This window comes from Syngnathus floridae, chromosome 18, assembly GCF_059516105.1.
Source record: "Syngnathus floridae isolate MCC-2025c chromosome 18, RoL_Sflo_1.0, whole genome shotgun sequence".
NCBI classification, from domain to species: Eukaryota; Metazoa; Chordata; class Actinopteri; order Syngnathiformes; family Syngnathidae; genus Syngnathus; species Syngnathus floridae.
This window is the reverse complement of record NC_142430.1, coordinates 6,166,329-6,190,135: the sequence shown is the minus strand read 5'-3', so window position 1 is coordinate 6,190,135 and position 23,807 is coordinate 6,166,329. Positions and strand designations below refer to the sequence as shown.

At 49.5% G+C, this 23,807-nt stretch overlaps 3 protein-coding genes across 6 annotated transcripts in view; 1 reads left to right on the top strand and 2 right to left on the bottom strand.

The window, feature by feature from the left end:
• Window positions 1–2,004, bottom strand: part of arhgap44b (Rho GTPase activating protein 44b) — a 15,400-nt gene extending 13,396 nt beyond the window's left edge. Inside the window, exons 1-2 of one of the 2 annotated variants that reach the window (XM_088360625.1) lie at window positions 1,923–2,004; window positions 921–1,312 (exon numbers count right to left, since the gene is read on the bottom strand). In XM_088360625.1, the coding sequence (XP_088216751.1) occupies window positions 921–973 (53 nt within the window). In that variant the 5' untranslated portion in view covers window positions 974–1,312; window positions 1,923–2,004. The other variant, XM_088360626.1, reaches the window with a different exon arrangement.
• Window positions 1,525–4,766, top strand: stx4 (syntaxin 4). The gene is made up of 10 exons (XM_088360641.1): window positions 1,525–1,761; window positions 2,314–2,418; window positions 2,494–2,593; window positions 2,685–2,759; window positions 2,936–3,006; window positions 3,098–3,206; window positions 3,291–3,364; window positions 3,613–3,750; window positions 3,912–4,022; window positions 4,088–4,766. Exons 1-10 carry the CDS (start codon window positions 1,732–1,734, stop codon window positions 4,163–4,165), a joined length of 891 nt encoding a protein of 296 aa, XP_088216767.1. The 5' UTR covers window positions 1,525–1,731; the 3' UTR covers window positions 4,166–4,766.
• On the bottom strand, window positions 3,563–23,807 carry srcap (Snf2-related CREBBP activator protein). Of its 3 annotated transcripts, XR_015854148.1 has the most exons (34): window positions 23,569–23,807; window positions 22,193–22,269; window positions 19,678–22,001; window positions 19,168–19,398; window positions 18,754–19,080; window positions 18,440–18,632; window positions 17,804–17,973; window positions 17,551–17,644; window positions 17,322–17,411; window positions 17,000–17,179; window positions 16,712–16,923; window positions 16,444–16,621; window positions 16,217–16,353; window positions 15,975–16,144; window positions 15,530–15,859; window positions 15,272–15,458; window positions 15,000–15,169; window positions 14,707–14,903; window positions 14,254–14,469; window positions 13,818–13,976; window positions 13,607–13,735; window positions 13,148–13,465; window positions 12,700–12,920; window positions 12,143–12,459; window positions 11,742–11,944; window positions 11,386–11,555; window positions 11,020–11,216; window positions 10,751–10,865; window positions 10,545–10,670; window positions 10,240–10,416; window positions 10,019–10,102; window positions 7,708–9,930; window positions 4,064–4,269; window positions 3,563–3,958 (listed from the first exon to the last, which is right to left on the bottom strand). XR_015854148.1 is itself a non-coding variant. In XM_088360624.1 (33 exons), the coding sequence occupies exons 3-33, from the start codon at window positions 21,784–21,786 to the stop codon at window positions 5,935–5,937; spliced, it is 11,331 nt and encodes a 3,776-aa protein (XP_088216750.1). In that variant the 5' UTR covers window positions 21,787–22,001; window positions 22,193–22,269; window positions 23,569–23,806; the 3' UTR covers window positions 4,468–5,934. The 3 variants fall into 3 exon arrangements, 2 of the variants coding, with proteins under 2 accessions (XP_088216750.1, XP_088216749.1); XM_088360624.1 differs by lacking the exons at window positions 3,563–3,958; window positions 4,064–4,269 and having other exon boundaries at window positions 4,468–9,930; window positions 19,678–20,391; window positions 20,464–22,001; window positions 23,569–23,806; XM_088360623.1 differs by lacking the exons at window positions 3,563–3,958; window positions 4,064–4,269 and having other exon boundaries at window positions 4,468–9,930; window positions 23,569–23,806.

The following is a 23,807-nucleotide window of genomic DNA, read 5'->3' as shown; positions in this document are numbered from 1 at the left end:
TGAACAAACACTGAGCTCGTTGGTCAATGAGAGGCGACAAGTCGACCCACTTTCTTACTGTGTGGTCGACACGTGCTCCAACAACATGCAAGCCTGTACTATAGTGGAAATTGGGTAAATATAAAACCCACAAAAACGAAAAGATTTCAGGGGGCACCATGGAGATCCAGGGTGTTTTTCACAGATGAATATTAAGACAGAAAAAAAAAAGCTTGCATCCATCATGCTGTACAATTTGTGCCAGAATTTCACTCCCATTTCACCTGAGAGCTAAGCCGAGAGATGAGAAGAAAAGAAGACAGGTAGAAAATGTCAAGTGTTTCTACACTTTGTGGTTTTAGGCAGGATGAATCACATCCCTCATCAAGCGTGACGTGTCGCAGTGTTTAACTGGTACGGCCACAAAATACTTGGACAGCCGGTTCAAGTCCGGGATTAAAAAAGCTTTTCTGGAATGCAACAACTGAAGAAAAAAAAATTGCATTTTGTCTGCTGGGACCAATCTAAACACAAAAAGACGCGTTGACTTCATAATCTACAATGTCGCAACAATGATGCACATTGGAAAAAAATAAAAAATACTACAATTGTATGACACATAAGGTATGTTGAATATCATCAGTCACAATTCAAACTCATTTAGGTACACCCATCTAATGAGAGCCAATGACAAAAACAATGTTTTCTTTTGAATGACTATAGTGAACGTAATCAAATGTCCTCAGTGGTGATTGTCAGATCAATACGTGACAGCCATGCTAGTGGGACCATCCACCCCCCACCCCCACTTATCACTGCAGGGTGCCGAAAGGGTGGGGGGGGGGTTGGGGGGGTGCCCAGTCATCCACGGGCATCATGTCCGCGCCTGTGCGTGTACGCCCACGCCATCAATCACACGACCTCCATTCATTGCAGCCTACCTGCCCACTGTTTGGTTGGCGAGCTGCCTCATTCGGTTGAACTGCTTCTTCATCTTGTCGTCGTCTTCTGCGCCACACAAGCTCCGCGGGGTCTCATGGATGACGTCCGCCGCCGTTACATCCACGCCGAGCAAGCGCTTCTGGCTTCATTGCAGCAGCGGCGACGAAGGACGACGACGCGGGCGGACGGCCGGCGTGTGTCCGTGGGTCGCCTCCCTCACTCGCTGCTCCCGAGGTGTTCACGGTGGTGCTTGTCGACCGAATTTGGACGTCCGTGCTCGGCCACTGACAGCTCTCGCTCTCCCTCCCACTTGCGCTTGACGCTGGTGCCGCGGTGCATCATGGGAGGTGAAGTCCATCAAATCAAGAACGTTCAGTTGAGCCCAGTAGCACTGTCATTGAAAGTGTCGAACAAAACATTTGTCTTAATAAATACATATAAATTTTGAGATGTCATATCCAGGTCTAAAAAGTAGAAACCCTGCCAAATATTGGGTTTTAGTCAAAGGTGCTTATCAACCGACAGTTAAACCGGTTCCGAACAGGTACTACACTATGTTGTGTATGGTGAGATTACACTGTTATGCCGCTAAACGGCGCTAATGAACCAATCGTTCATCTCTGATAATCAGCGGAGGTGAAGAAGAATGAAAACCGAAGCCCACGAGTAAACTTGTTGAATGACAACCAAACTATTAACTTTCCACATTTTCATCGCTGACGTTACTTCACCCCGCTGACAAGTCAACACACTTCGGCGTACAGCTGCGGCGTCTCCGGCATTACTCTGCGCGGTTAGGAGCCAACGAAAATGCGGGATCGAACTAAAGAATTGGGCAATGTAAGTGTGAGAAGACTGCAGGAGTGATTAGCTTTAGCACATTAGCATGCATTTTAGCACGCAATCGAGTAACGGTCGCACATTTTATCTTTCTCCACGCGACAACTTTCCCATTGGGACAGAATCGAAATGCGTTTGAAATGCCCTTAAGACAATTTGACCTTTCGTTTTGTCTCGACGTCCGCTTTGGGCGTTGTTTTATCGGCGACTTCCGTTGGAGGATGTGCATGAGCAGTCGTAGTTCTGTATCAAGGCACATCATGATTTGCATACGAAAAATCTAACGGCACACTATATACGTCACAAAAACTGGACATTCGGGTTAAACGTACTTTTTGATATGTAGTGGAGAAGATCATACAATTATGTCACTTTAGACTGGGGCAATATTGCAAATACAATATTTTGATGGAAACAACTTCTGGTCAATTAACCCTGCAAAATGTATACACAAATAAGCCCAACTAAAATTAACCCTGCATAAAAAAATTGCAAATTCTTTGAAACTTAACAGTGTTGTCTCACTCTGGTTTACTTTTCCCATGTTTGCAGAAAGGCGATGCTTCAGACGATGAGGATGAGGGCAAATCGCTGATGATCAAACCTGGAAGCTCCTCAGCCAAGGAGGAAAAGGTCAATGAGAGTTTCCTTAAAAAGGTGAAGACAATTTTTCATGAGATCGTAAGTGATTTAGAACAGTGGATCTAAAACTGGGTTGTTTGTCGTGTGCAGGTACAAGAAATCCACGAGGGTCTCTTCACCCTGAAGAGAATGGTGTGCGATCTCGAGAACAAGCAGAAAACGGTTCTGGGCGTGGCGCTGCCAGAGGAGGGTGAGATGTACTTGTGTTTTTATGTGCAATGTGTCTAATGTACACAAATTAGACACAACTTCATTTCTAAGGCGTGGTGTCATCTTTACAGGTATGAAGAAAGAGCTGCAGACGCTACGAGACGAGATCAAGACGCTGTCCAGTCAAGTCCACAAGAAACTGAAGAGTAAATGTCACACTTGAAATTAACTGGACTTAATAGGTTTAAGTTTCTTAAAGTTAAGTCTCCGATGACATGCACTGCTTCCATTAACAACATGGCCACATTCAGGAATCATTTTATCAGAAAATTTGAGATGTTTTTTCTCCGTGTGTGATTGACTGCTTGCTCATGCAACGCAGGCATCGAGTCCAAGAAGGGAGACGACGATGGCAAATATGTGTCCGTCAATGCTCGCATGCAGCGAACACAGGTGATGCCATGCATTCTTTTTTTTTTTTTTATCTACTCCTAAGCACTTTTTGAACTGAGATTTCTTCTCTCCATATTTTTTTTGTGCACAGTATGCCGTCCTGTCCAGGGAGTTTGTGGAACTAATGGGCCACTGCAACACCATCCAGGAACAGTACCGAGAGCGCAACGTGGAGAGGATAAAGAGGCAACTCAGAATTAGTGAGTTCCACGTATTGTCTCCTCTCGGCTGATTTTCGTTACTCATGAGATTATTTATTAAACGACGTTATCTTGCTTTTATAGCTGGCGCAAAAGTGACAGACCAGGAGCTTGATTCAATGTTGGAAAGCGGCCAGACAGACATTTTCACACAAAATGTGAGTATGGGATAAATGTGTTGTGAATTATGTATAATAAATTTTATATTAGTTATTATACTACCGGTGTAATTTATTGCTCGTTTGTTAAAAATGAAAATATTACATTGAAAATCACAATATTTGGGAAAAGAAATCCCTACTGGATTATTTCTCAAAATCGTATAATATATGAAATATTTTATTTTGGCAAAATATTTGGATCTGTCTCTGTATTCCTAAAACCAAGTTTTTAATTTGTGGGGAAGATCCTGAGCGACGCCAAGGCGACCAAACAAGCACTGAACGAGATCGAGTCGCGGCACGACGAGATCCTCAAGCTGGAACGAAGCATCAGAGATCTTCACGACATGTTTCAGTATTTGGCCATGGAGGTGGAGGCTCAGGTGTGACATTCAACTTCTTACACACACAACTCAAACACTCACGGATATGTCTGAAATGCTCAGATATATTTTTTTTTAATTTTCATGTCGCCCATTGACATGTTTTGGCAGTACATTTCATTGTTTTTAAAGTGCATGTAATTACCTCTTGTGTCCCGCAGGGGGAGATGGTGAACCATATTGAGCACAACATCAAGCAGTCCTCCAACTATGTGGAAAAGGCCAAGGACCACATAGAGAAAACAGTCACGTATCAGCAGAAAGCACGCAAGGTAATGTTACTTCCTGTTTACTTGAGAGGGGGCACACTTACACAACAATTTTTACTGTCACGCAGAAAAAGATCTGGATCGCAATCTGCTTGGCCGTGGTCCTCATCATCCTCGCCATCTCGCTGGCCGCCACCTTCTCCTGACGCAGACGGCCACCTGAAGAACTTTCTCCGGCTTAGCTGGGAATGTGCCCAGCGCCTCACGTTTGCCTCTCTAATATAGTCGGCCTTCCCGGTATCGCTCGTCCCTGTAAAAAATGTTCAATCCATCAAGAGCAGGACTGTTACCCCCCCCGCTTCCCCGAATCAGACTGGAGCCTGACCGGCGTTGATCGATCAGTACTCAGGAACATTTTTGTTTTTTTTAGGACAAAGGGGGATTTTTTTTTTTTTTAATTGTACATGTGTATGGTGCTGTTCACACAAACTTTTTAAAACAAACTGCCTTAGTGTGTAAATACAGATGTTTGTACATCCACCACCCCTTTAATAGCATCACGGACCAGCTTTGGTATTTTTCACTTGAACGTGGAACGTGTGAGATTCCTAAGAGCACATGAAATTCTTCTTAAATGTCTCATCGTGCACTGAAACGGTCTAAACTTTTTTTTCCTTCCTCTGCTTAGTCAAACACAAGCTGCAGTTGCATTGAAACAAGTTGGGAGTTTCATTTTGGAAAAAAAACAAGTATTGAATTGTATCACTGTTGCTTTGGTCTTAAAATAAAATGCTGCCAGCTTCTGTAGTTTGGTGTCATTCAACGAGAACAAGAGTACAGGTGCCCACAAATGCAAAACATGTCAATGTACCTTGCTAAAATAATACAAACTTTTTGACATTTAACATTTTAGAGTAATTTGATTATTTATAACAAAATAAAATAGTAAAAAAATCCACATGTGACATCTTAAATCAAATATTCAATTAGTTATATCAAATGCCTGACCCATCCCTTGCATAAAGTATTAATTAAGCTTTTTCAAGTTCAGTACAAAATACACAACCTAGTCTGAAAATGAGTAGAAAGAAAACCTTCGTATTGGGGGGGAAAAAAAACAAAAAAATACATTTTTGGTCTTTTTATTCAATAGTAACTGTCTTAATTGTTCAAGTAAAACAATGTGGAATTATTACAAGGGATTGAAGGAATGCAACAAATAAATTTACAACCCCCCCTCCCCCAAAACAAAAGACCATCACCGAAACTAAACGAACCGTCCTGCACCCTCAATCCCACACCAAAAAATAAATTCCATCACTGGTCACCTTCCATTCACACGTTTGTACTCTTTGTACTTTACACAACAAAGACGTGACAAATAAATCAATTTGGTAGTACGCAGAGAAGGTTGCTTGATCATTCCCAATTTTTTTTTCTTGTTTTGATGAGGTGGGAGGGGGGGATTTTTTTTCACAAGAGAGAAACGCTCAACAATCCATAATCAAGTGCTCCACAAGGCAGACAACTCAGATGGGAACTTTTTCACAAGGCCCAAGAGGCACTGACGCACTAGAAACACTACAGTAACTTGGCCTCGGGGGCTGCTGGGACCACATCACACATCTTTGCTGTGATGAGATGAACCGAAGATGGAAGAATGGAAAAGAAGTGAGATGTGCAAATAAGAAGACCGGAGAAAAAGCAAAGAAGCTCCAGCTAGAATCCATCTTTGCAAAACTTCTTCAGTCCTGAAATGATGACATTACACCGCGGACACGCTTCGCCTCCACTCGGCCACCCTGCCTGCTCTCAACGTGGATCTTTTCTACCCAGTCCGGCCCCCCTGAGCCATCTTCGTGTGTAAAGGAGGGGGAGAGGGCCTAAGATGCCGGGAGGTCCCTGGGCTTATGCGGAAACCCCGAAGGTCCGGACGCGCTCTGTGTCGACACCTCATGTTCCAGGGCTCTGGCGCTCATGTCTTGTTGTGGCGTTGTTGGTTGGCTGAGGATCGCGTGCTGGCCGCAGGGGACCGGGCCTGGACGGCCGCCGCTGCCGCCACACTCCTCAGGACGCGGTCTGGCGTGCCGTCTGCCCCCGAGGCGCCCGCAGCCTCCTGTGATAGCCTCTGAGATTTACGGCTGCTTTTTCGAAGGGCATGCCGGTCCTTGCCGCCCCGCTCGACGCTGCGGTCTTGGTCACTGCCAGAGGAGGCTGCGCGAGAGCTAGCCCCCTTACGGTCCGTGTTCCGGGAACTGACACTGCGGGCCCGCCGGCTGCTGTCGCTGCTGCTTCGACTTCGGCTACTTTGTGGCCGCCCGACATCTGCCCCGCCGCCACTGCTGTTGTCAGACCGCCCACTATCCGGCCGTTCGGCGTCCACCTCACCGTCGCTACTGCATGCGCTGCGGCCCTGCGCCACCTCCCTGTCGCCCTCCTTCGCCTTTGCCACCTTTTGACTCCCGGCATCCTTTTCATCCACTTTGGGTCTCTTGTATTCAGGCCCCTCCAGGGGGGGCACAAGGGACCCTGGGCACTGCCTGGTGGAGCGAGGCACGGAGCGACTCGCCTGATTAGGCGTCGAGGCTTTGCTATCGCTTTTACTTTTGGTAACAGAATTGTTTTGAAGAGAATCTGTGACGGTTTTACTTTTGGATTTTGGGTTCTTTTGGTCAGGAGACGCAGCAGCAGCAGCATTCCCTGCTGCTTTAGGGTCCTTACGGAGGGTGTGACCAGGGGTGTCCACCCTTCCTTTCATGGCGAGAAGCTTGGCGGCTGCATTGAGTGCAGAGCACCGCTTCCCCAGGACTTCAGGCTCCGGGTGCTGTGGGGTCACGCGGCTAGCGGCAGCTTTCTTCTCTCGAGAAGACCCTGCTATTCTCCTTTTGATCCTCGCAGATGAAGAGTCGCTGCCAGAGTCACCGCCAGTGGATGTGTTGGCATTGCTGTCTGAGCTGAGGGCGGCCTTCCTTCCCCGACGCTTGCTGCTCTGCCCCCTGACTTTGTCCTGGTTCTGGTCCCAGTCTGGCAGCTGGTGAGTCAAGCGGCACTCCTTTTCCCTCTCATCGTTGTCTGAGTCACAAGAGGACGAGGAACCGGATCTTTCTTGAGATAAAGTTGCAGCAAGGTCCCTCTCGCTTTCGTCCTCTTCCGGTTTGACCGCCGTTGCCGTATCAGAGGTGACGTCCACTCGCCGCTTCTTGGTAGGAAGTCGGTTCTCGTACGTCCTCTTGTGGTGAGCGTGACGAGTGAGAGTGGACGTGGAGCAACCGGACGAGGGCGACGACGAGCAAGCAGACTCCTGGCTGCTCTGACGACTGAGAGATCTTTTCGGAGTCTTGAGCTCCTCACTGGGTTCCCTGACTCCACTCTCAGGAGAGGAGGCAATTTTGTCCCCCTCGGCCACTTGGTTTTCTTTCTCAACGGGCTCTGCCTCGCCACAAGTCTCCACCTTTCTTCGCTTGATCTCCAGCTGTGTGTCCTCTTCAGCCTGAAGACCACCCACCTGGCCTTGATTCTTTTCAGACAAGGATGGGTTTGACTCTGTACGAGAAGGGGTCTTTGCAGATTTGGACGAAGAAGGGGCTGCACCTAAGGTTTCTGCTTGTGACGAAGTGACCGCGGACGTTTGAGGAGCGAGTGCTGTCGTCAGTGAAGTGGCCGAGACTTCTATGTGGGTCACGCTCGTCTGTTCTTCGCTGGGTGTGGTGCTACTTGTGGGAGACGGCGTGACGAGTTTAGAGCCTACCTTGTCAGATGAAGCAGCAGAAAAGTCATCCTGGGATGTCGAGGTTGTGACTGTGCCGGTGAATGTAGAATCTATGGTGGTCGCTGCTGCTAATGGAGTGAAGGTTGGTGAGAGTGGAGCCGATGTTGGCAAGATTGGATTTGCAAGTGGCTCGGTTGTTGACGGCTCCACAGGGTGCTGTCCGTCAACTGCACAGGCTACACTGACCATTGCCGACGTGGGTTCGCTGGTCTTTGACTGCGCCGACACGTGTCCAATCAGGTCTGGTTCTGTGTTCTCCGCTTGGGTTGATGAGATGGGTGAATCGTGGTTGAAAGTTTCTGTAGTGTTGGCTGGCAGATCGGTAACAGCGGGCGGGACAGTGGCTGATGTCGGGTCTGCCGTTGGTGGTGATGGACAGCAAGCAGATGATGTCGCACCAGTGGTGCTTTTGGCAGAGTCCGGTTCTTTTGATGGCTCAGATGGAGCCTCAGATGATCCAGAATATACTGGCGTGGGATGAGGTGACAAGACGAGGCTCACGGATGGTGATACACTTGTGGTACTTTCAGGGATGAGGACAGTGGAAACCTCATTTGGAGTCGCCGATATAGTGTCTTGGTCTGCGGAAGGGATGGAGACCGGATCAGAGGAGGCTACCTGAGGTTCTGGTGCAGCATCAGCTTGGACTGTTGAAATTGAGACTGAAGAGGACGTTTCATTAGTAGGTATTGTCGGCAATGCAGCTTCTACAGTTTTTGAGTCCGTTTCTTCAGCTTTGGCAGGCAGGATTTGCTGATCCGTGTTGTCCGACTTCAGTGGATCGGGATTGGATTCAATGGAGTCATATGCAGCAGGGGTCGCTTTTTTAGATTTGTGTGAATCTGAAACAAAGTCTGGAGTATTCATGAGGTCTTTTCGGGGCCGACCTCGCTTACGCTTCGGGGAAAGACTTCCATCCTCACACGGTGAGACGTGTTGCGTACGAGGAGGAGATGCTGTAGTGTTGAGATCAGGTAACCTGGAGGAACATTTAGGGGGCCGGCCCCGCTTTCTTTTTGTGGGCGTCTCAAGGGAATTCACACTGGTCTCGGAAGAAATGGGGGAGGTGTCTTTACTCAGCGGAGAGTCCGTTTTCCTGTGCTGGTTCCTCCCTCGACCCGCATGCAGATGCTCTCCAAGCTGAGCCGCCATGCGAGATTCCGTTTCCAGCCTGCGACGCACCGGAAGATTCCTCAGCACGGGCATGTCCGGGGACAGATGGGGAGGAGAATATGGAGGATAGGCTCTGACAGGCTGGAGGTGCACAGGTGGACTCGAAGTAGAGTCTTGGTCTGGACAAGATTTAGTCAAAGTGTCTTTCAAGCTGCTGTCAGAGACCAAAGATGGAGTGTCTTTATTTGGCTCCTCGCTTGAGTTCTCCTCCACTGACACTTCCTCTGAAGACGCTCCAGCTCCACTTCCTCGCCACCTCTTCTTCCTCGGCTCTTTATCCTCCACCACAGTGACGAGTCGACCCGGAAGCTTCCGCAGGACTTTGGCTGACGTTGAATCATCCACAAGGCCCTTCAGGACTTCATCGTCGGCGGACTGGCGCTTGCGAGGTGAGCGACAGCTGGTGGAGGGCGGAGACATGGCGCTTTGGTCTTTAGCCTCATCATCTTTTGCTTCATGGTCCAGCGGACAGACGGATTCCAGCGAGGATTCAGAAATCCCGCTTTCCTCTTTGCCTCTCTTCGTAGTCTTGCTCTCAGTCTCTGCCGCGCTCTGTTGCTTCCCTCCAGGGGGCAACATTGAAGGGGAGGAAGGCACTGGACTGGCCGGAGTCTTGATTATGACGGCCTGCTGGTCTACGGCATGAGATGACGAGGCTTTGGAAGATTTGGAGGGATCCTGCAGCCTAGTTGTTGGTGTCTTTGGAGGGTCTGTGCGAGACGAGATACTAGAGTCTTTGGCAGGGGGGCGTCCTCTTAAACCAGCGCGGGCAGGCACTTCTCTATGTGTTGTGGGCTCGGGCTCAGTTTCAGGCGAAGCCCCACGCAGACGACCACTAGTCCTTGTTGAAGTGACAACCTTCACTTTGTCCTTGTCCTTGGGCTTACGTCCGCGTCGTGCGGGAGCAGGCTGAGCGGGCTCTGCAGAGGCTTGAGCCGACAAAACCTCATCTTCATCAGAGGACGCATGCAGCCGGAGGCCGCCCTCCTTGGCCTGGTCCAGACCCTTTCTGGCAGCTTCCACTTGTTCCTGACAACATACAAAAGATCAGATGTAGAAACTCTCGTTCAAACTCAAGTGCTGGGAGCCAGTTTCCACCAGGCTACCCAAGACTTACCTCAGCTTGTTTCAATTCTTCTTTGCAGACGTCTTCTAAGGAAGCTTCCAGAAAGTTCATAGCGTAGCGCTCAATAGGAGTGAGCTGGAAACATTAAGATGATAATTGAGATGTTTAAGAAAAAAAGTAACAGGTGTAAAATCATTTTTTTAGGGGCAAGAATCATTGTTATTATTGTTATGTGAATACAAGTCTGAATACAAGCAGTAATGTTACGTCACCTGTTCCACCAAAGCGGCGATTTCCTGCTCCGCTTTTGAGAGCTCCTCCACTTCTTCCTGCTCGCCTGCGTCGTCCAGTGGAATGTTCTCGTTGAACTCTGCCAGCTCTGCCACCTGCTCGGCTTTGGCTTGAGAGGCGGCCACGATGTCCTCCTCGTCTTCCGCACGACAAAGCGCCTGCAAGATGGTTGTGCCACTTGGCTCAATGAACTCAACTTTGTTTATAAAGCACTTGAAAAAGAAGCATGCCGGCGTCCTCGGTCCTTGAGGTGGCACTCCTGAGGGTTAAGAATGACTAATCTAACCTGCTCCAAAATGGTGGTGTTCTGCTTGTTGCCAGCTTCCTCATCCTCAGCGTGAGGCATCGACACCTCCACAGCCGGCTCCCTCCTCTCACCATCGTTGACGTCAAACAGCTCACGGATAGTTTGCTGAGGAACAAAATCGGGCAACATTTATTTCCAAGCTTTTCACACGTCATTTCATCGGTTACGTGGGTAGGAATTTGTACCTCTTTGAAGAAAGCAGTGGTGAAGTTTCCTCCTTCGATGGCCATATCTCCCAACATCCTTTTCTGGTTGGCTTTTTTCAGAATGTTCTCCTCCACGGTGCGTTCGCTGATTAGCCTGAAGACAAGGATCACCATCGTCATCATCACAAATACGAGTGGAGGGTAACATATATGTTCTTGTAATGTGGAAGAAAGCCAGAGTAAAGCACGGGGGAGAAGATGAAACCATCACAAAGGAAGGCACTTGGTGAGATTTGAGTTGGGCCCACCTATAGATGTGGACGTCTCTGGTTTGTCCGATGCGGTGGCAGCGGTCCTGAGCTTGAGCATCCATGGTGGGGTTCCAGTCACTGTCATAGAACACCACTGTGTCGGCACCCGTCAAGTTTACTCCCACGCCTCCGCTGCGAGTTGACAAAATGAAGCAAAATATCCGCCGATCGGCGTTGAAGCGCTCCATCAAAGCCTGGAAGAAAACAAGAAGGTTGAAACTGGTGAGAGGAAGTAAGAAATATTCTTAAGTCTTAACCTTCAAGTCACAAGCAAGAGCCAGGTTACTGTGGCAAAAATCAAGCGAGTAAATATTAACCAGACAAGACTGACGTTCCCCTCCACTGAAAGACATCTGCACCAACCTGTCTCTGCTCCACTCGTGTGCTGCCGTCTAACCGCAAGTAGATGTGCCCGTGATAATTGAGGAACTGCTCCAAGATGTCCAACATGCGAGTCATTTGCGTAAAGATCAGCACTCGGTGGCCGCCCGTCTTTAGGTTTCTTAACAGCAGGTGGAGGGTCTGCAGCTTCCCTGAAGGCAAAGTACAAAGTCAGGACGATGACTGTGTAAGAAGTACATGACCTCAGAGAGTGGAGTTAACTTTTTTTCTCCTTCTCTAGCTTTTTGTTATTTTTTCCCTTCAGAATTTATTTGCTTCATTTCTTCACTGTTTCAACACTTAGGTTTCACCGGAAAACCCAATATGCAAAAACTTACCACAGTCATACTGGATAAGCCTCAGATCAGGGAACTGGGTCCTCATGCTGCACTGGATGCGATGGAGGCTGCGAGTGAGCGGTGCCACGTGGGCCGAGAGCTCAGAGGAGAACGCCCCCTCCTTAAGGCTCAGAGAGGGAGGAGGATGGCAGCAGTGCATTGTGATGTGAGCGGCCTCCACTGGCGGGATGACAAACGTAAACCTGACGATAAAGAGCACAATTTCGGTTTTTCTACACAGCCGCTTGGGTGAAGTTAAAAAACAAAATAATAATAAGCAACCAATAGAATGTTAGATGTTTTAAATTTGTGCCATAGTGACATTTTATCTGTATCAAAGTGCTTTACGCAAGTACAGTGCATTATCTTCCAATTGAAACAACTGAGGATTAGAAACCAACCGGTCCACGATGTCTGACAGCAGCAATAACCTCTCCTCGATGCTGTGGATGGCATCTCCCACTGAGTGACTGTGACTCCACAAGTCGTGCGGGTGTCGCCACTGTGACATCAAACAGCTGCTGTGACCCGAACGCCTCCACTCGGCCTCGGCGGGACGCAGAGCAGCGGGCGAGGGCCGGGACCCGGGTAGGAATGTCAGGAAATCCAGAACTTCCTTGCCAAACACAGGCTTTGCAGCGGAGTGGCGCTCGCTGACCCTGAAGATGTGGTCCAGTTTGCTGTCACGTTGCTTCTTGAGGGTCTCGGCCAGCGAAGGCTGTCAGGTAGAAGGGGGGGGGGGGGCATATATGAAGAGTGATGACAGGATGGAGACGACACACTTGACAAACTTTTTTTTTTTTTTTAACACTCCTGGAAAAAAAAGGGCTATTGGGCCTGTAATATTTGTTCTAAATTAAATGGCATCTCAGATTTATGTGATGATGTCAGAATAGAAGTTAGTCCACTACAATTTGCATGTTGGTGTTGACGTCATTTTAAATTTATTTAAACTTACAATGTAAAAAGGAGAGCGAGGAATCGGTCGAGGCCTTCTCCTGGGTGCTGCTTTTGGAGGAGCGCTGGGTTTAGCCTTTACTGCAGCTGGTGTCTGACTCGTGCTGGCGACTGCAGCGGTGCTTGGAGTGGCAGTGGTGGTTCTGGTACTTGTTTCTTTGCTGATGCTATCTTGAGCGGCCGGCTTGGATGCAGCACACGACGTTGTCGCCTCTGCTGGAGCTGAAGATGAAGAGAGCAAAGACATCAAATTAAATGATAAGTAATCAAACAGTGGAAGAGTGATGTGGGGAAAAGAGGACTGAAGATCAGCTGCCAAGTGAAAAAAAATTGGCACCTTTCGTCCAACTCGAGTCAAATCATGTGACTCAAGTCCCCCACTTCTGGTGCTGATCCACATCTGCTCATGCACATGCCATATTAAGAGACAAAAAGTCAAGTTCTCTCACCTGGCTTCTCTGTGCAAGGTGGAGGAGGCTGCACTATTTTGAGGATAGGGGCCTGGGGCTGGGCTTGGTTGGGGGTGGTACTGGGAGTTCTAGGGGGCGCTAGAGTGTAGTGGACGGTGGCAGGACCAGGGGTGCGCTGGGCGAGCTGCAGCGTGGCCGTGTTTCGGACAGGGGTTGCGCTTGGGCGGGGGTGGGAGGGAGCCACGCGAGGAGACGGGGCTACAGCCAGGGTGGGAACGGGGCTGCCATCCTTGCCTGCTGCCTGACGCACCACGATCTTCACCACCCCGGCGCTGCTCACCACGGCAGAAGACGGCACTAAGAATAATACGTGAAATATTTAGAATCTGGAGCTGTCATCATATGAACAACTTGTGAAGACGCAATTGAACTCAAATATGAATGAATCTCAAAAAGCCTAAAAAACACTGCAATAAACAAATAAGCCGAGACAGACACCTTGAGAGGAGGCACTGGGAGTAATTCGGTGGGCAGGGGATGCAGCAACTGGGCTCTGGACGGTCAACTGGGCTGGTTGGCTGATGAGATGATGCTGCCCTCCGCTGGACAACAAGTGCATCACATTGCCTGCAGGGAACAAAATTTGCAGGTCAGGAACCAAAATCAGGTTGTATTAAAAAATGACAGTGCGCCCTAAAAATGTAGATACCTTGTAGAGGACGTGGGGGTGGCGCCTGGTGTATGGGGGCTCCTGAGAGGGTCAGTTTGTTGCCCTGCAGCTGGAAGGTGACGGGTTTACTGCCCTGACAAGACGATACCGGGCGCCCCGCCAAGGAGGCCAGCTGCGCTATGCTCACCACCTCACCAGCTTGGTGCAGACACAAGGAAATGACCAATTAAACCAAGGGTATTAAAAACCTCTCACATTTTTTAAAATAGTTTCATGGAACCCTACTGAAGAAAAGGCATTACTGAAGTTACTGTTTGGTTTGGTTGTGTCAATATACAGAGTTGATTCTCTTGTTTGATGCATCAATTTTACAGTAAGCTTCAGTCGGGAGTGAAAAGTAAACAAATTGAAGCAAGCGCATCGATTTCTTGTTATTTGATGGCAGAATGAGCTCGAGTTAAAGTGAAGGACTTACAGGGCAGCCTGGCTTGCATGTCTGGACTGAGCAGAACCCTTTGTGGCATGATGCTGCCGGGGTTGGGAGTCGGATGAGCGGGAATGCCGGTGGTGCTCGGAGCAGGGGGAGGGCGCACTGTCAGTACCTGCTTGGGAGCGCTGGATCTCACGGCCGTTTGAGCACCGGGAGGCAGAGGGGTGCGGGGAGGGGCTGCGGTTGTCACTGAACAAATCACTGTAATGAAAAAAAAAATGAATTCAAACGAGACAATGCGATTTCTGTTGAACTTGTGTGTGGATGTCGAAAAGCTAGGCAATTTCTGTTGAACTTATGTGTGGATGCTTAACAGCTGACAGTGAAAATAAATGATGTCAATTTAATTATAATGCCGAAGTACAGTCGTGCCTTGACTTGCAAGTTGAGTTTGTCTGGAAAGAGAAAATGTGATGTCATCACAAGCATAAGACATACCTTGCTGAACAGCAGGGGCTGGTGGAGGCGCAGGCATGGGTGCTGGTGTAGGTGTGGGCGCAGGCACAGGCGCAGGCGCCACTGTGGCCTCTGGGCTCGGAGGTTTGGGTGGCTGAGTTGCAGGTGGCACGGAGCAGGTGGGTTTGCTCATCACAGCTGCAGAGCGGCTGTCGCCTTTGGGAGGCGGGATTGGAACCCTGAAACATCAGATGTCATCATTGAGTCAGGAAAATAACCTCTCCAAATTTCTTAAGATAAAAAAAAAAAACTTGGCTATAAACATATTTCTGTACCTGTTGACTTTCAAGTGGATCGCTCGAGGTCTTGGCAGGGGTTCGGGAGACTCCGTAATCTCCTGAATGAGCTGGCGACTGACTTTGCGGTTTGGTATGAAGACGTCAGCCTGGTAGCGAGTCACACGGCCCTCCAAACCAATGAGGTCGAACATAGAAAGGTCGCAGCGCTGCATGCGGATGAGAGAGACAGATCGTTGTGTTGCAGCACATTTTTGTCTGGTGAGAGATCATCAGGTGTGTTGGGAAACGCTGTTTGTGGGGATACCAACCTTCAGAGGAGGCACTTCCAAGGCGTCCAGCGCCAGGGAGGCGGTACGGAAAACAATCGGCTTAGTGATGAAGGGCGATTGGATGGGTCGAGGGTCAAACAGGTTGGGATGGTTGCACACCTTCCGGAGCTGCATCAGGATATTGATGACGGACATGAAATGCCCGCTAGCCAGGGTCTCCTTGGTCCTGAGAGCAAAGAGATGTTTTGAGGTGAGACTACATAGTGACCCAAAAGTTCCAATGTGTACTTTACTCACGAGGCCTGCGCCATGAAGTCATCGTAGAGGAAGCGCTGCCTCTTGGAGAGGCGACAGCGCACCACGTGCTCGTACTTCTTAGGCATTTGCTTCTCCACGTCGGCCTTGATCCTCCTGAGCAGGAAGGGCCTGAGAACCTTGTGGAGCCGCTTGACCAGGCCCTCGTTGTACTCCTGGCTGCCCTCGATCATGCCCGTCAGTGGGTTGGAGAACCACTCCTTGAACTCACGGTGCGACTGGAAAACGTGGGGCATCAGGAAGTGCATCAGAGACCACAGCTCCATCAGGCTGTTCTGCAGAGGAGTTCCTGTCAGCAGTAGACGTCTGTGGCTGAAATCGAGAAGACAAGGCCAAGCTTTAGCTGGACTAATTTGATTGTTGTTGACACCGATACGTGCACTTGGACTCTTGATGGAATCTCAAGTGCTCGTGCGCATCAAGAGACCTATTGAAGTTCAGCAGGCTCTGCCAGCGTTGCGACTTGAAGTTTTTGATGTTCTGCGCCTCGTCGAGGATCAGGTAGCGCCAAGACTTGCGGCGGAAAGCCTGGTGATCCTGCAGCACCAGCTTGTACGACGTGATGCAAACGTGGAAAGCGTTGGGCTTGGTCCAACCCTGTCAGGAAAAACAGAAGCGGTTAGAACATCGTGTCTCAAACATATTCCTAATAAGACAACGGTGGATTACCTGTCGCTTCAGCTTCCTCTCCTTTTGGCTGCCAAAGTAGGTGAGGATTTTAAAGCCGGGACACCAGCGCTTCAGTTCCATCTCCCAGTTTAACATGACACTGGTGGGGACGATGATGAGGTGAGGGCCCCAGTTACCTGCAGGCAAAATCATCAGAAAACTTTCATAAAAAAAAAAAAAAAAAAAAAAAAAAAAAAGTGTGTTTGCGAAAAAAACATCAACGCTACTTTTTTCGCAAGCGAGGTGAGCCAGGAGCGCGATGGTTTGGATGGTCTTGCCCAGACCCATCTCGTCAGCCAGGATTCCATTCAGCTTCTTCTCAAACATGGTGACGAGCCAGTCCAGTCCTATGTGCTGGTACTCTCGTAGCGTGCCGTGAAGCAGGAAGGGGATGGGCGTCTTGACCTTGACGACACAATAAAGTGAGATCCAAATGATTAATTGTCACTTTCTGTATTCAGCTTGCGTCCATTTGATGATGTACAGCAAGTTCACCTTGGTGGTGGCTAACGTGTAGCCTTTGGGCTGCAGACTCTCCGCAGTGGCGGCGATGTGGCTGATCTCTTTCTTCGGCCGTGAGCCTGATGAAGACGGGCTGTGGTCTCCTTCCTTGAGCAAGACCTCCATCCCTTCATCAGCACCGTCGTCCTCATCCTCACTCTCATCTTTCTCACTGTTTTCCTCCTCATCGCTTTCCCCTGGCGAGTCTGACAAGACACACTCGTTCATCATCAGGGAGGCGAAACGCCGTTGGTTGATTCTCGTTAAGACTCTTGTCGATACCTGAGGAGGAAGTGTTGCTTTCCACATCACTCTCATTGTCACTGTCCTCGTCCTCCTCCTCCTCTTCGTCGGACGCCTCCCAATCAGAGCTTACTTTGGAGCCAGAAGCAGAGGGCTCCTCAGCATCGGAGGTGTATGCTCCTTTGTACTTTTCCAGGAGCTCCTCCATGCTCATGTCTCCTACAGGGAGTAGACAGAGGTGCCAACCAGCATGTAAAAGCAGACTGGATGCCAATGAAAGCTCTCATCTCACAAATTTGACATCCCTGCAAGAATTAAATCAAATCAGGGAGCAGAGGGTTTTTGAATAAATTCAACACACCCTCTTTGGCCAAGTCATCCAGTTCTTCTGCATGATCCACATCTCCCTCTGCCTTCTCCTGGGCAGCTATGGTGTCTTCCTGATCTTCAGCTGGAACACATTCAAAACAAACAATTAACTCCCATCAAATGTCCATGTTAACAGTCAATGTGAAACTTTACCATGTTTGACTTTTTAACTTGACAAACTTTCCACAATACAATGACGTTCATATTGAAGGCAATCTCACCATCCTCTTCATTGGCAGCAAATTCTCCATCTTCCTCTTCTTGCTCTGCCGACGAGGATGATTCATGCGAGCGTTCTTCATCTGAGACGGAGTCCTGCGCAACCCAATCAGTCATTGTTCAGAGACTCGGAATGTGCCATTCATTCTCCACATTTTTCACTATTCTATTTTTTTAAACCATCATAACAAGAAAAACGGTCTGGTAACTCCTGCCAATTATTTTATTGGTGATGGGCGCTGATGGGTGTCACACCTGCGTCTGTTGCAAAGTGCTGAGGAGTTGGTCCAGGGGCAGTGTGCTCTCTTCCTTCAATAGCTCGATCTCCCTACGCCGGCTCTCGGCATCGTTGCCGTCCTGCTGCTCCTCCACCTCGATGGTCTCCTCGTCGTCTTCCTCCTCACACGGAGGCTCAAAGTCTCGATCTGCATTGGATGAAATCAGTGAAGTGAACAAGAATAGAGATTCAAGGTCAATCTGAGCTCATGTAGTCGTCCTCAATCAAGTGCGAGTCATGTGAGGCTGCCCTGGTGGAGGAGGAACGATGCGTGAGTAATAGGACGACGGCAGCGGCAAACAGGTTAGACGGGTCATGATGGCCAAGTCCTGCTCCTGGGCCTGTTGTGTCACTTTTGTCTGTCGGCTTCAAATGCATAACAAGTGCTCAGACCGAGACTAAAGTACACTCACCAGCCATTGCTTCTATTACTCAGTGTCCGTGATGTGTAACTATAGAAACGTCCCTGTGGGAGATCGGCTTCACAATGAAGACAGAGATGTTCGAAGGAAGGTTTTTAACGTCTTTTGAATAAATCTCTGAATTGATTAAATAAGATCCCATTTTCAATTTGAATCGGTCTTGGGCGGGCTTATGTGAAAGACAGCGCTTACCATCTTCGTCTGCGGTGGCGGGCACAGAAGTCTTGGAAGGCGACGGGTTAGGTTCGGGCCGAGCGGCGGGCGCGAGAGATTTGCTGAGGAGGTCAGAGTATTTCTCAGTCTGTCCGACGATAAAGTCCAGCTGGAGGTCCAAAGCCTTCTTCCTTTTTTCTTCCAGCCGAGACTGCTGCTTATACTGCACCACCTTCACCCGTGAACAAACAAAAATGCAAAAGCTCTTAATCCTTTTGTCATCATCAGGCAGTTTTGCAACCCGAACCAAACGGCACAACTTGGAAACAAATAATTGGAACAGCATCCCGCACCTTCTCTACGCTGCTCCAAAAAGCCCGGACCTCCTTGGCGATGGAGGATGCTACTCTTCTGATTTTTGCATGCTCGTCTCGTTTGGCCTTTTCCTCTTTCTGCCTCAATTCCTCGTGGTGTCGCATCACCATTCGGACCACCTTCCTCGCCACGCCCCTCTTCCAGCGTCTCTCCTGGGCAAAGTCGGCCGACAGCCACTGCATCTCCTCGCACAGGTAGTCCCAGTGCACTTTGGGCCGTGGCGGCTCAGAGAGGCGGTTGAGGCGCTTGGTGGACCAAAAACCTTCTCGCTTCAGCGCCTGGCTTCGGTGCTCTATGTCAGCCTCCTGCGGGACAGCCAGAAATAGAGCATTACAATGTAAACCTAATAAAGCGACAAAAGAATGCACAAAGTATTGGAGTGGTCCGCTCACATGCTTGGCCAACTCAGCCATGTCGGAGCGCCGCTCTCCACGCTGCCGATGCGGGGTGGACTGATCGGGCGGCGACAACAAGGAAGTGTATCCCCCGATGGAGGTGGGAGACACAAACTTGCCGTGAGGTCCTCGCAGCAGCGACGACTTGTCGCGGCGGGAGCCGGTCCAGTCGCCGCCGAGTGGCGGTTCATAGAAGGAGGTGGAGGGTGAAGCCCCATCTGCTCGCCACTGCCAACACAAAGAGGACGGCTGAACGAAAAGAATCTTTGTGTAACAATTTTCTACTGCACTATCTAGTTTTACGATAGAAACAAAGTTAAAGTGTGATCAACAGCAGTGAAAAATATCTAGACCAGAGGATCTCTAATTTGGTCCCTAAGGAGGTTATTTGAACAAGAAAGTGCTTTTAACAAGTGAATTTTTAACTGGATTATCCTTGTAAATTATGTATTTCATTCTGGAAAAGATGCCTTTATTCCATAGCATGTCGAGTGTTTGGAAAAATACCTTGCGCGACGAGCTTTGTGTGGTCATTTCCGGTCTCTCCGCATCCTCATCGCTGCCATCTTCTTCACTGCTGACTTGTCCCGACGCGACGTCCAAGGCCTCCGCGTCCCCCGCTGGTTCATCTTCATCATCATCGTCATCATCGTCCTCTTCATCCTCTTCCTCCTCCTCGTCCTCCTCAAAGGGGGAGTCGCGCTCAGTCGCAGGGTCCTTGGCGCTGGATGAAGGGGTGATGGCACTTTCCTCACTAAAAGCGCGAGGTGTCAGGTTTGAAGTTTGAATGACATTCGAGGGCTCCGATTGGCTACAACGCAAAGCTGTTGTGGTCCTTCTGACGATTGGCTTCACTTCGCTTTTTCCGTCACCCACAACGGCAGGTGAAGAACCGACAGTGGGGGATTCGACGGACGGCGGGGTGCCCTGATTGTCTTCTGGTTTTGAGTCCACTTTCTGCTGGAGGAATGAAGTTGTCTGCTTCAAGAGAGATGCTGCTCCCGGTTGGATGAGCAACAGCTTTGGATTAATACCTCCCGCAGGGTGAGCGATAAAAGCCTCTGGTTTGGCTCTGGTGGAGGCAGCTCCTTTCCGGGATGAACCCTCAGACAGAGATTCTTTGGTACCTGCAGAAGAGGAAACGCAAGCCTCCGGCGTGGCGTCGGAAACTTCCTGCTCACTTTTTGCAGCATCTATGAGCGAGGGCTTGTCCTCGCTCACCTGCGGACAAGACGTCAAGACTTGTGTCGGAGTCTGCTCCACGGGGAACGAGTCCACTTCCAGCAAACACACCTGGTTGGAACTGGCGTCCAGGAGCAGGTGTTGTCCCACTGCAGCTACGGAGAGACTGTGGACATTGTTGGTGGAACAAACCTGTGCTTGGCTTGCATCACGTTCCTGCTGGGATATAATGACTGTGTCACTGTCAGTAATCGTGTGGATAGAAGGTTCGAGGTGAGATTCCAGGTCCTCGGAGGGGTCCAGCAAAGCGTTAAACAGGTTGACTTCATATCCCGGAGAGTGAGGTATCTGCACACTGGTACTGACACACACCGTCTCCTCGCCCACTTCCTCCACCAGACCGCAGAACTGGTACACTTCCACGTTTTGCGCGTCCAAGCCCATGTCGGCCCGCACGCTCTCCTCGTACAGCTTGGCCTCGGCCGGCGTGTGCTCTGTGACGATGGCGGCCTCGCACACGCTACCGTCGGCGCGTTGCAGGAGGTAACCCTGCTTCAGGTGCACGTTGGACCAGCCGCCGCCGAGGTGCGCCGCCTCGCTGACCACCACGATTTCCTGCGAGTCAGCGGAATGCACCAGTTCAGTAATCACGGGCATTTCCGTTAAGGGTTGAGACGGTCCTGCCTCGGCCTGCAAGGACACAAGCAGGTCCGAGTCGAGCACCGAGGGGACGGCCGAGGACTTGGGGGAATTGTCGCTCTGTTCGTCAGTCACGCAGCGTGTGTGGGCATGTCCTGTGCTGTTAAACAACACCGCCGTATGTGGAGAACCTGATCCAAGTTCTCCTGCGTTTGGAGTCTCAAGTGTTTCAGCCGTGGGAGGAGTTGCTTTGTTTGAAGCGTCCTCATTAATGTGGACAACATCCCGCTGGACCTCTTTGAGGACCTGTGGCAGGTGAACTTGTTCCCCACAGTTCGAAGCAGCAGACAAAGGCGTCGTCGAATCCTGACGTGCGCTCGCTTGATCTGACTGCTCAGTGGCTGTGTTTGAGAGGGATGAGGCCGTGATGCATATCTGATCTTGTGCGGCAACAGTTCTGCTCGTGTCTTTGCTTTCAAGTTCCAAATGTGTTTTAGTTTCCGAGTTACACTCCAAACTTTCCTGCAAACCAACCACAAGTCCAGCACCGGCTTGGGGAGGTTGACTATGAAGCGTATCGCTATTGGACATGTTTGTCTCTTTAGAAACAGTATGTAAGCCATGTTGCAACCCTTGAAACTCGCTGGTGTTTTGTGGATGTGAGGCGAGGGGGGCACAAGGTTTGAAGTCCTCAGGGTTGGACGAACTGATGCCATCAACTTGGGCGATGCGCTCGCCCTGTGGGACGCAGATGTCAGCAGCACCGGAAATCGGGACTGGAGAAGCGGTTTCCATAACGGGAAATGCAGAGTGGACGCTCTCTGGCAAAGGAGGGAGCGGGCGGGGGGCAGCGGCGGCGGGCTGCGGGACATGTCCAGGTGACTCCCCAGACACATTGTGTGCGGCCTGGGGCTTGCCACCCAGCACATCCACAGCCGGAGAGGCTCGCTGCCGCACTGCCGCCTCCCCGCAGCCTCCTTCCTCGCTGCTGCTGCGGCCACACGTTGAACCTGGAGATCAAAAATCAAAATGACAACTCAAGGAGGAAAACAAGACTTAGACCGTTAGTCTTGACTATAAGTAACAATAGAACCTGAATTTCTGACTTGCCTGTTGAGAAGACAAGCGATGGACCGCGGTAACAAGTAACACTGTACATGCAATCACATTTGTGTATAATATTTGACCACATGCAGCTCACCTGTCTGTGGAGTGAGACACGGATCTTCAGAACTTTCTACTTCCAGGATGCTGAAATTAAGGTCCCCTCCACATGTTCTTGGGAAACAGAGACAAACAAGTTTATTTGTGCTTGATATTAGCGCTGAGCCTATTGTACATTATGTGAGAAGTTACACAGAGGGCAGCTTAGTAAAGTGTCATCTCATCTCAAATGTCACAGGGTGCGAGGTGAATGAATAGCAGGCTAGCTCACTGCTGCTGCCCCAGTGTGCTGAGCTTGTGTGTATGGAGTGTGCATCCTGCAGCAGCAGTTAAAAAAAAAAAAAAAAAAAAAAAAAGAGTGAACTTGTGTTTGCTGCATTCGCCCACAGGAAGACGTCTGCAGCACGCACTTTCGCACAAGCCGGCGATTCAGAGTGTTGCCCATTTCTCATACATCTGAGTCCTTTTTAAAAGGACCACCATCGACCACTGGCCGGACCTTGATTACAAAGACATCTCCAATGGAATCTGCATTTAACCATTTCACATCTATGCTCGATGGATGCACGAGCATTGGTGGCTTATATAAAATGCACAGACACGTAGCGACAGCGGTGAAAAAAACAACACAGTCAAAGAAAACACCCTTTCCCCGTCATAAAAGATGACTTAGATTTGGTGTTTTCGCAATGCCGGTTTGGCTAACGCGGTTAGCTGGTGAGCTAGCTAGCGTTGTACAACAACAGTGCTAGGGTGGCACTAGGCAGCTAACTAGCAAGCTAACTGGAGTTAGTCGGCTGTGTTCGTGGGACGCGCAGGCGCCGCGTTCCCACCCGCGCTTATGTAATGCTTTCATTTTTGCTTTAAAACGTGACAAATTGTTTAGAAATGGGCCACAGCAACTGAAAATGTGCCATTAAAACCCGCTTGTGCATGTACTTTAAATGGGGGACAATCGCTCGTGACGTCAGTACGCTGGGGGTCAAATGTTTTAGCAAAAACTAAACACGCTTATTTTTTTTTCTCATTTATCATGCCAGGTATTTGCCCTTGTAGTATAAGTGAAAATAAAAATTAAGTTGTTAAATTTCACATGCATTTCACAATTTTATTAAGGGGGTTCGCTGAGTCCGACTGTTGGCGCTTTAGAAGCGACCACAATGATAGAACACTTCAACCCTCGTTTCTTCAGATAACCACTGTTCAATTTAATCTCAAATTCAAACGACGACGTGGAAATAACGTGTGTGGTCATAGTTGCTTTTATATTCAGACAACCACTTACGGGTGCAAAGCGAAACAATGTGCAGGGCGCTAGTGTTGTGTCGTCAGTCGGAGCTTCCCCCGAGTTTCTCATGACTTCCTCTTTGGCCCCCTCCCTTTCAAAGTCCGCCATCTTAAGTTCCCACCTACCTGAATTTTCCGACCAGTTTTCTTTTACTAAATTCTCGCTGAAGGAGTCGTCATCCGTGTAAAATCGCACTCTATCCGTGATGCCGGTGGCCCAAACTGCCTCCCGGTACCCAACGAGGTAGCAGTCGACCTCGATGAAGAAGTTAAAATACGGACCGGGAGAGAGTGTCTTTCGGCTCAGAATGTAGCGGTCGCGGGGAGGAGACTTAGCGCAGCGAAATGGTGGAGTGGCGCCGCTC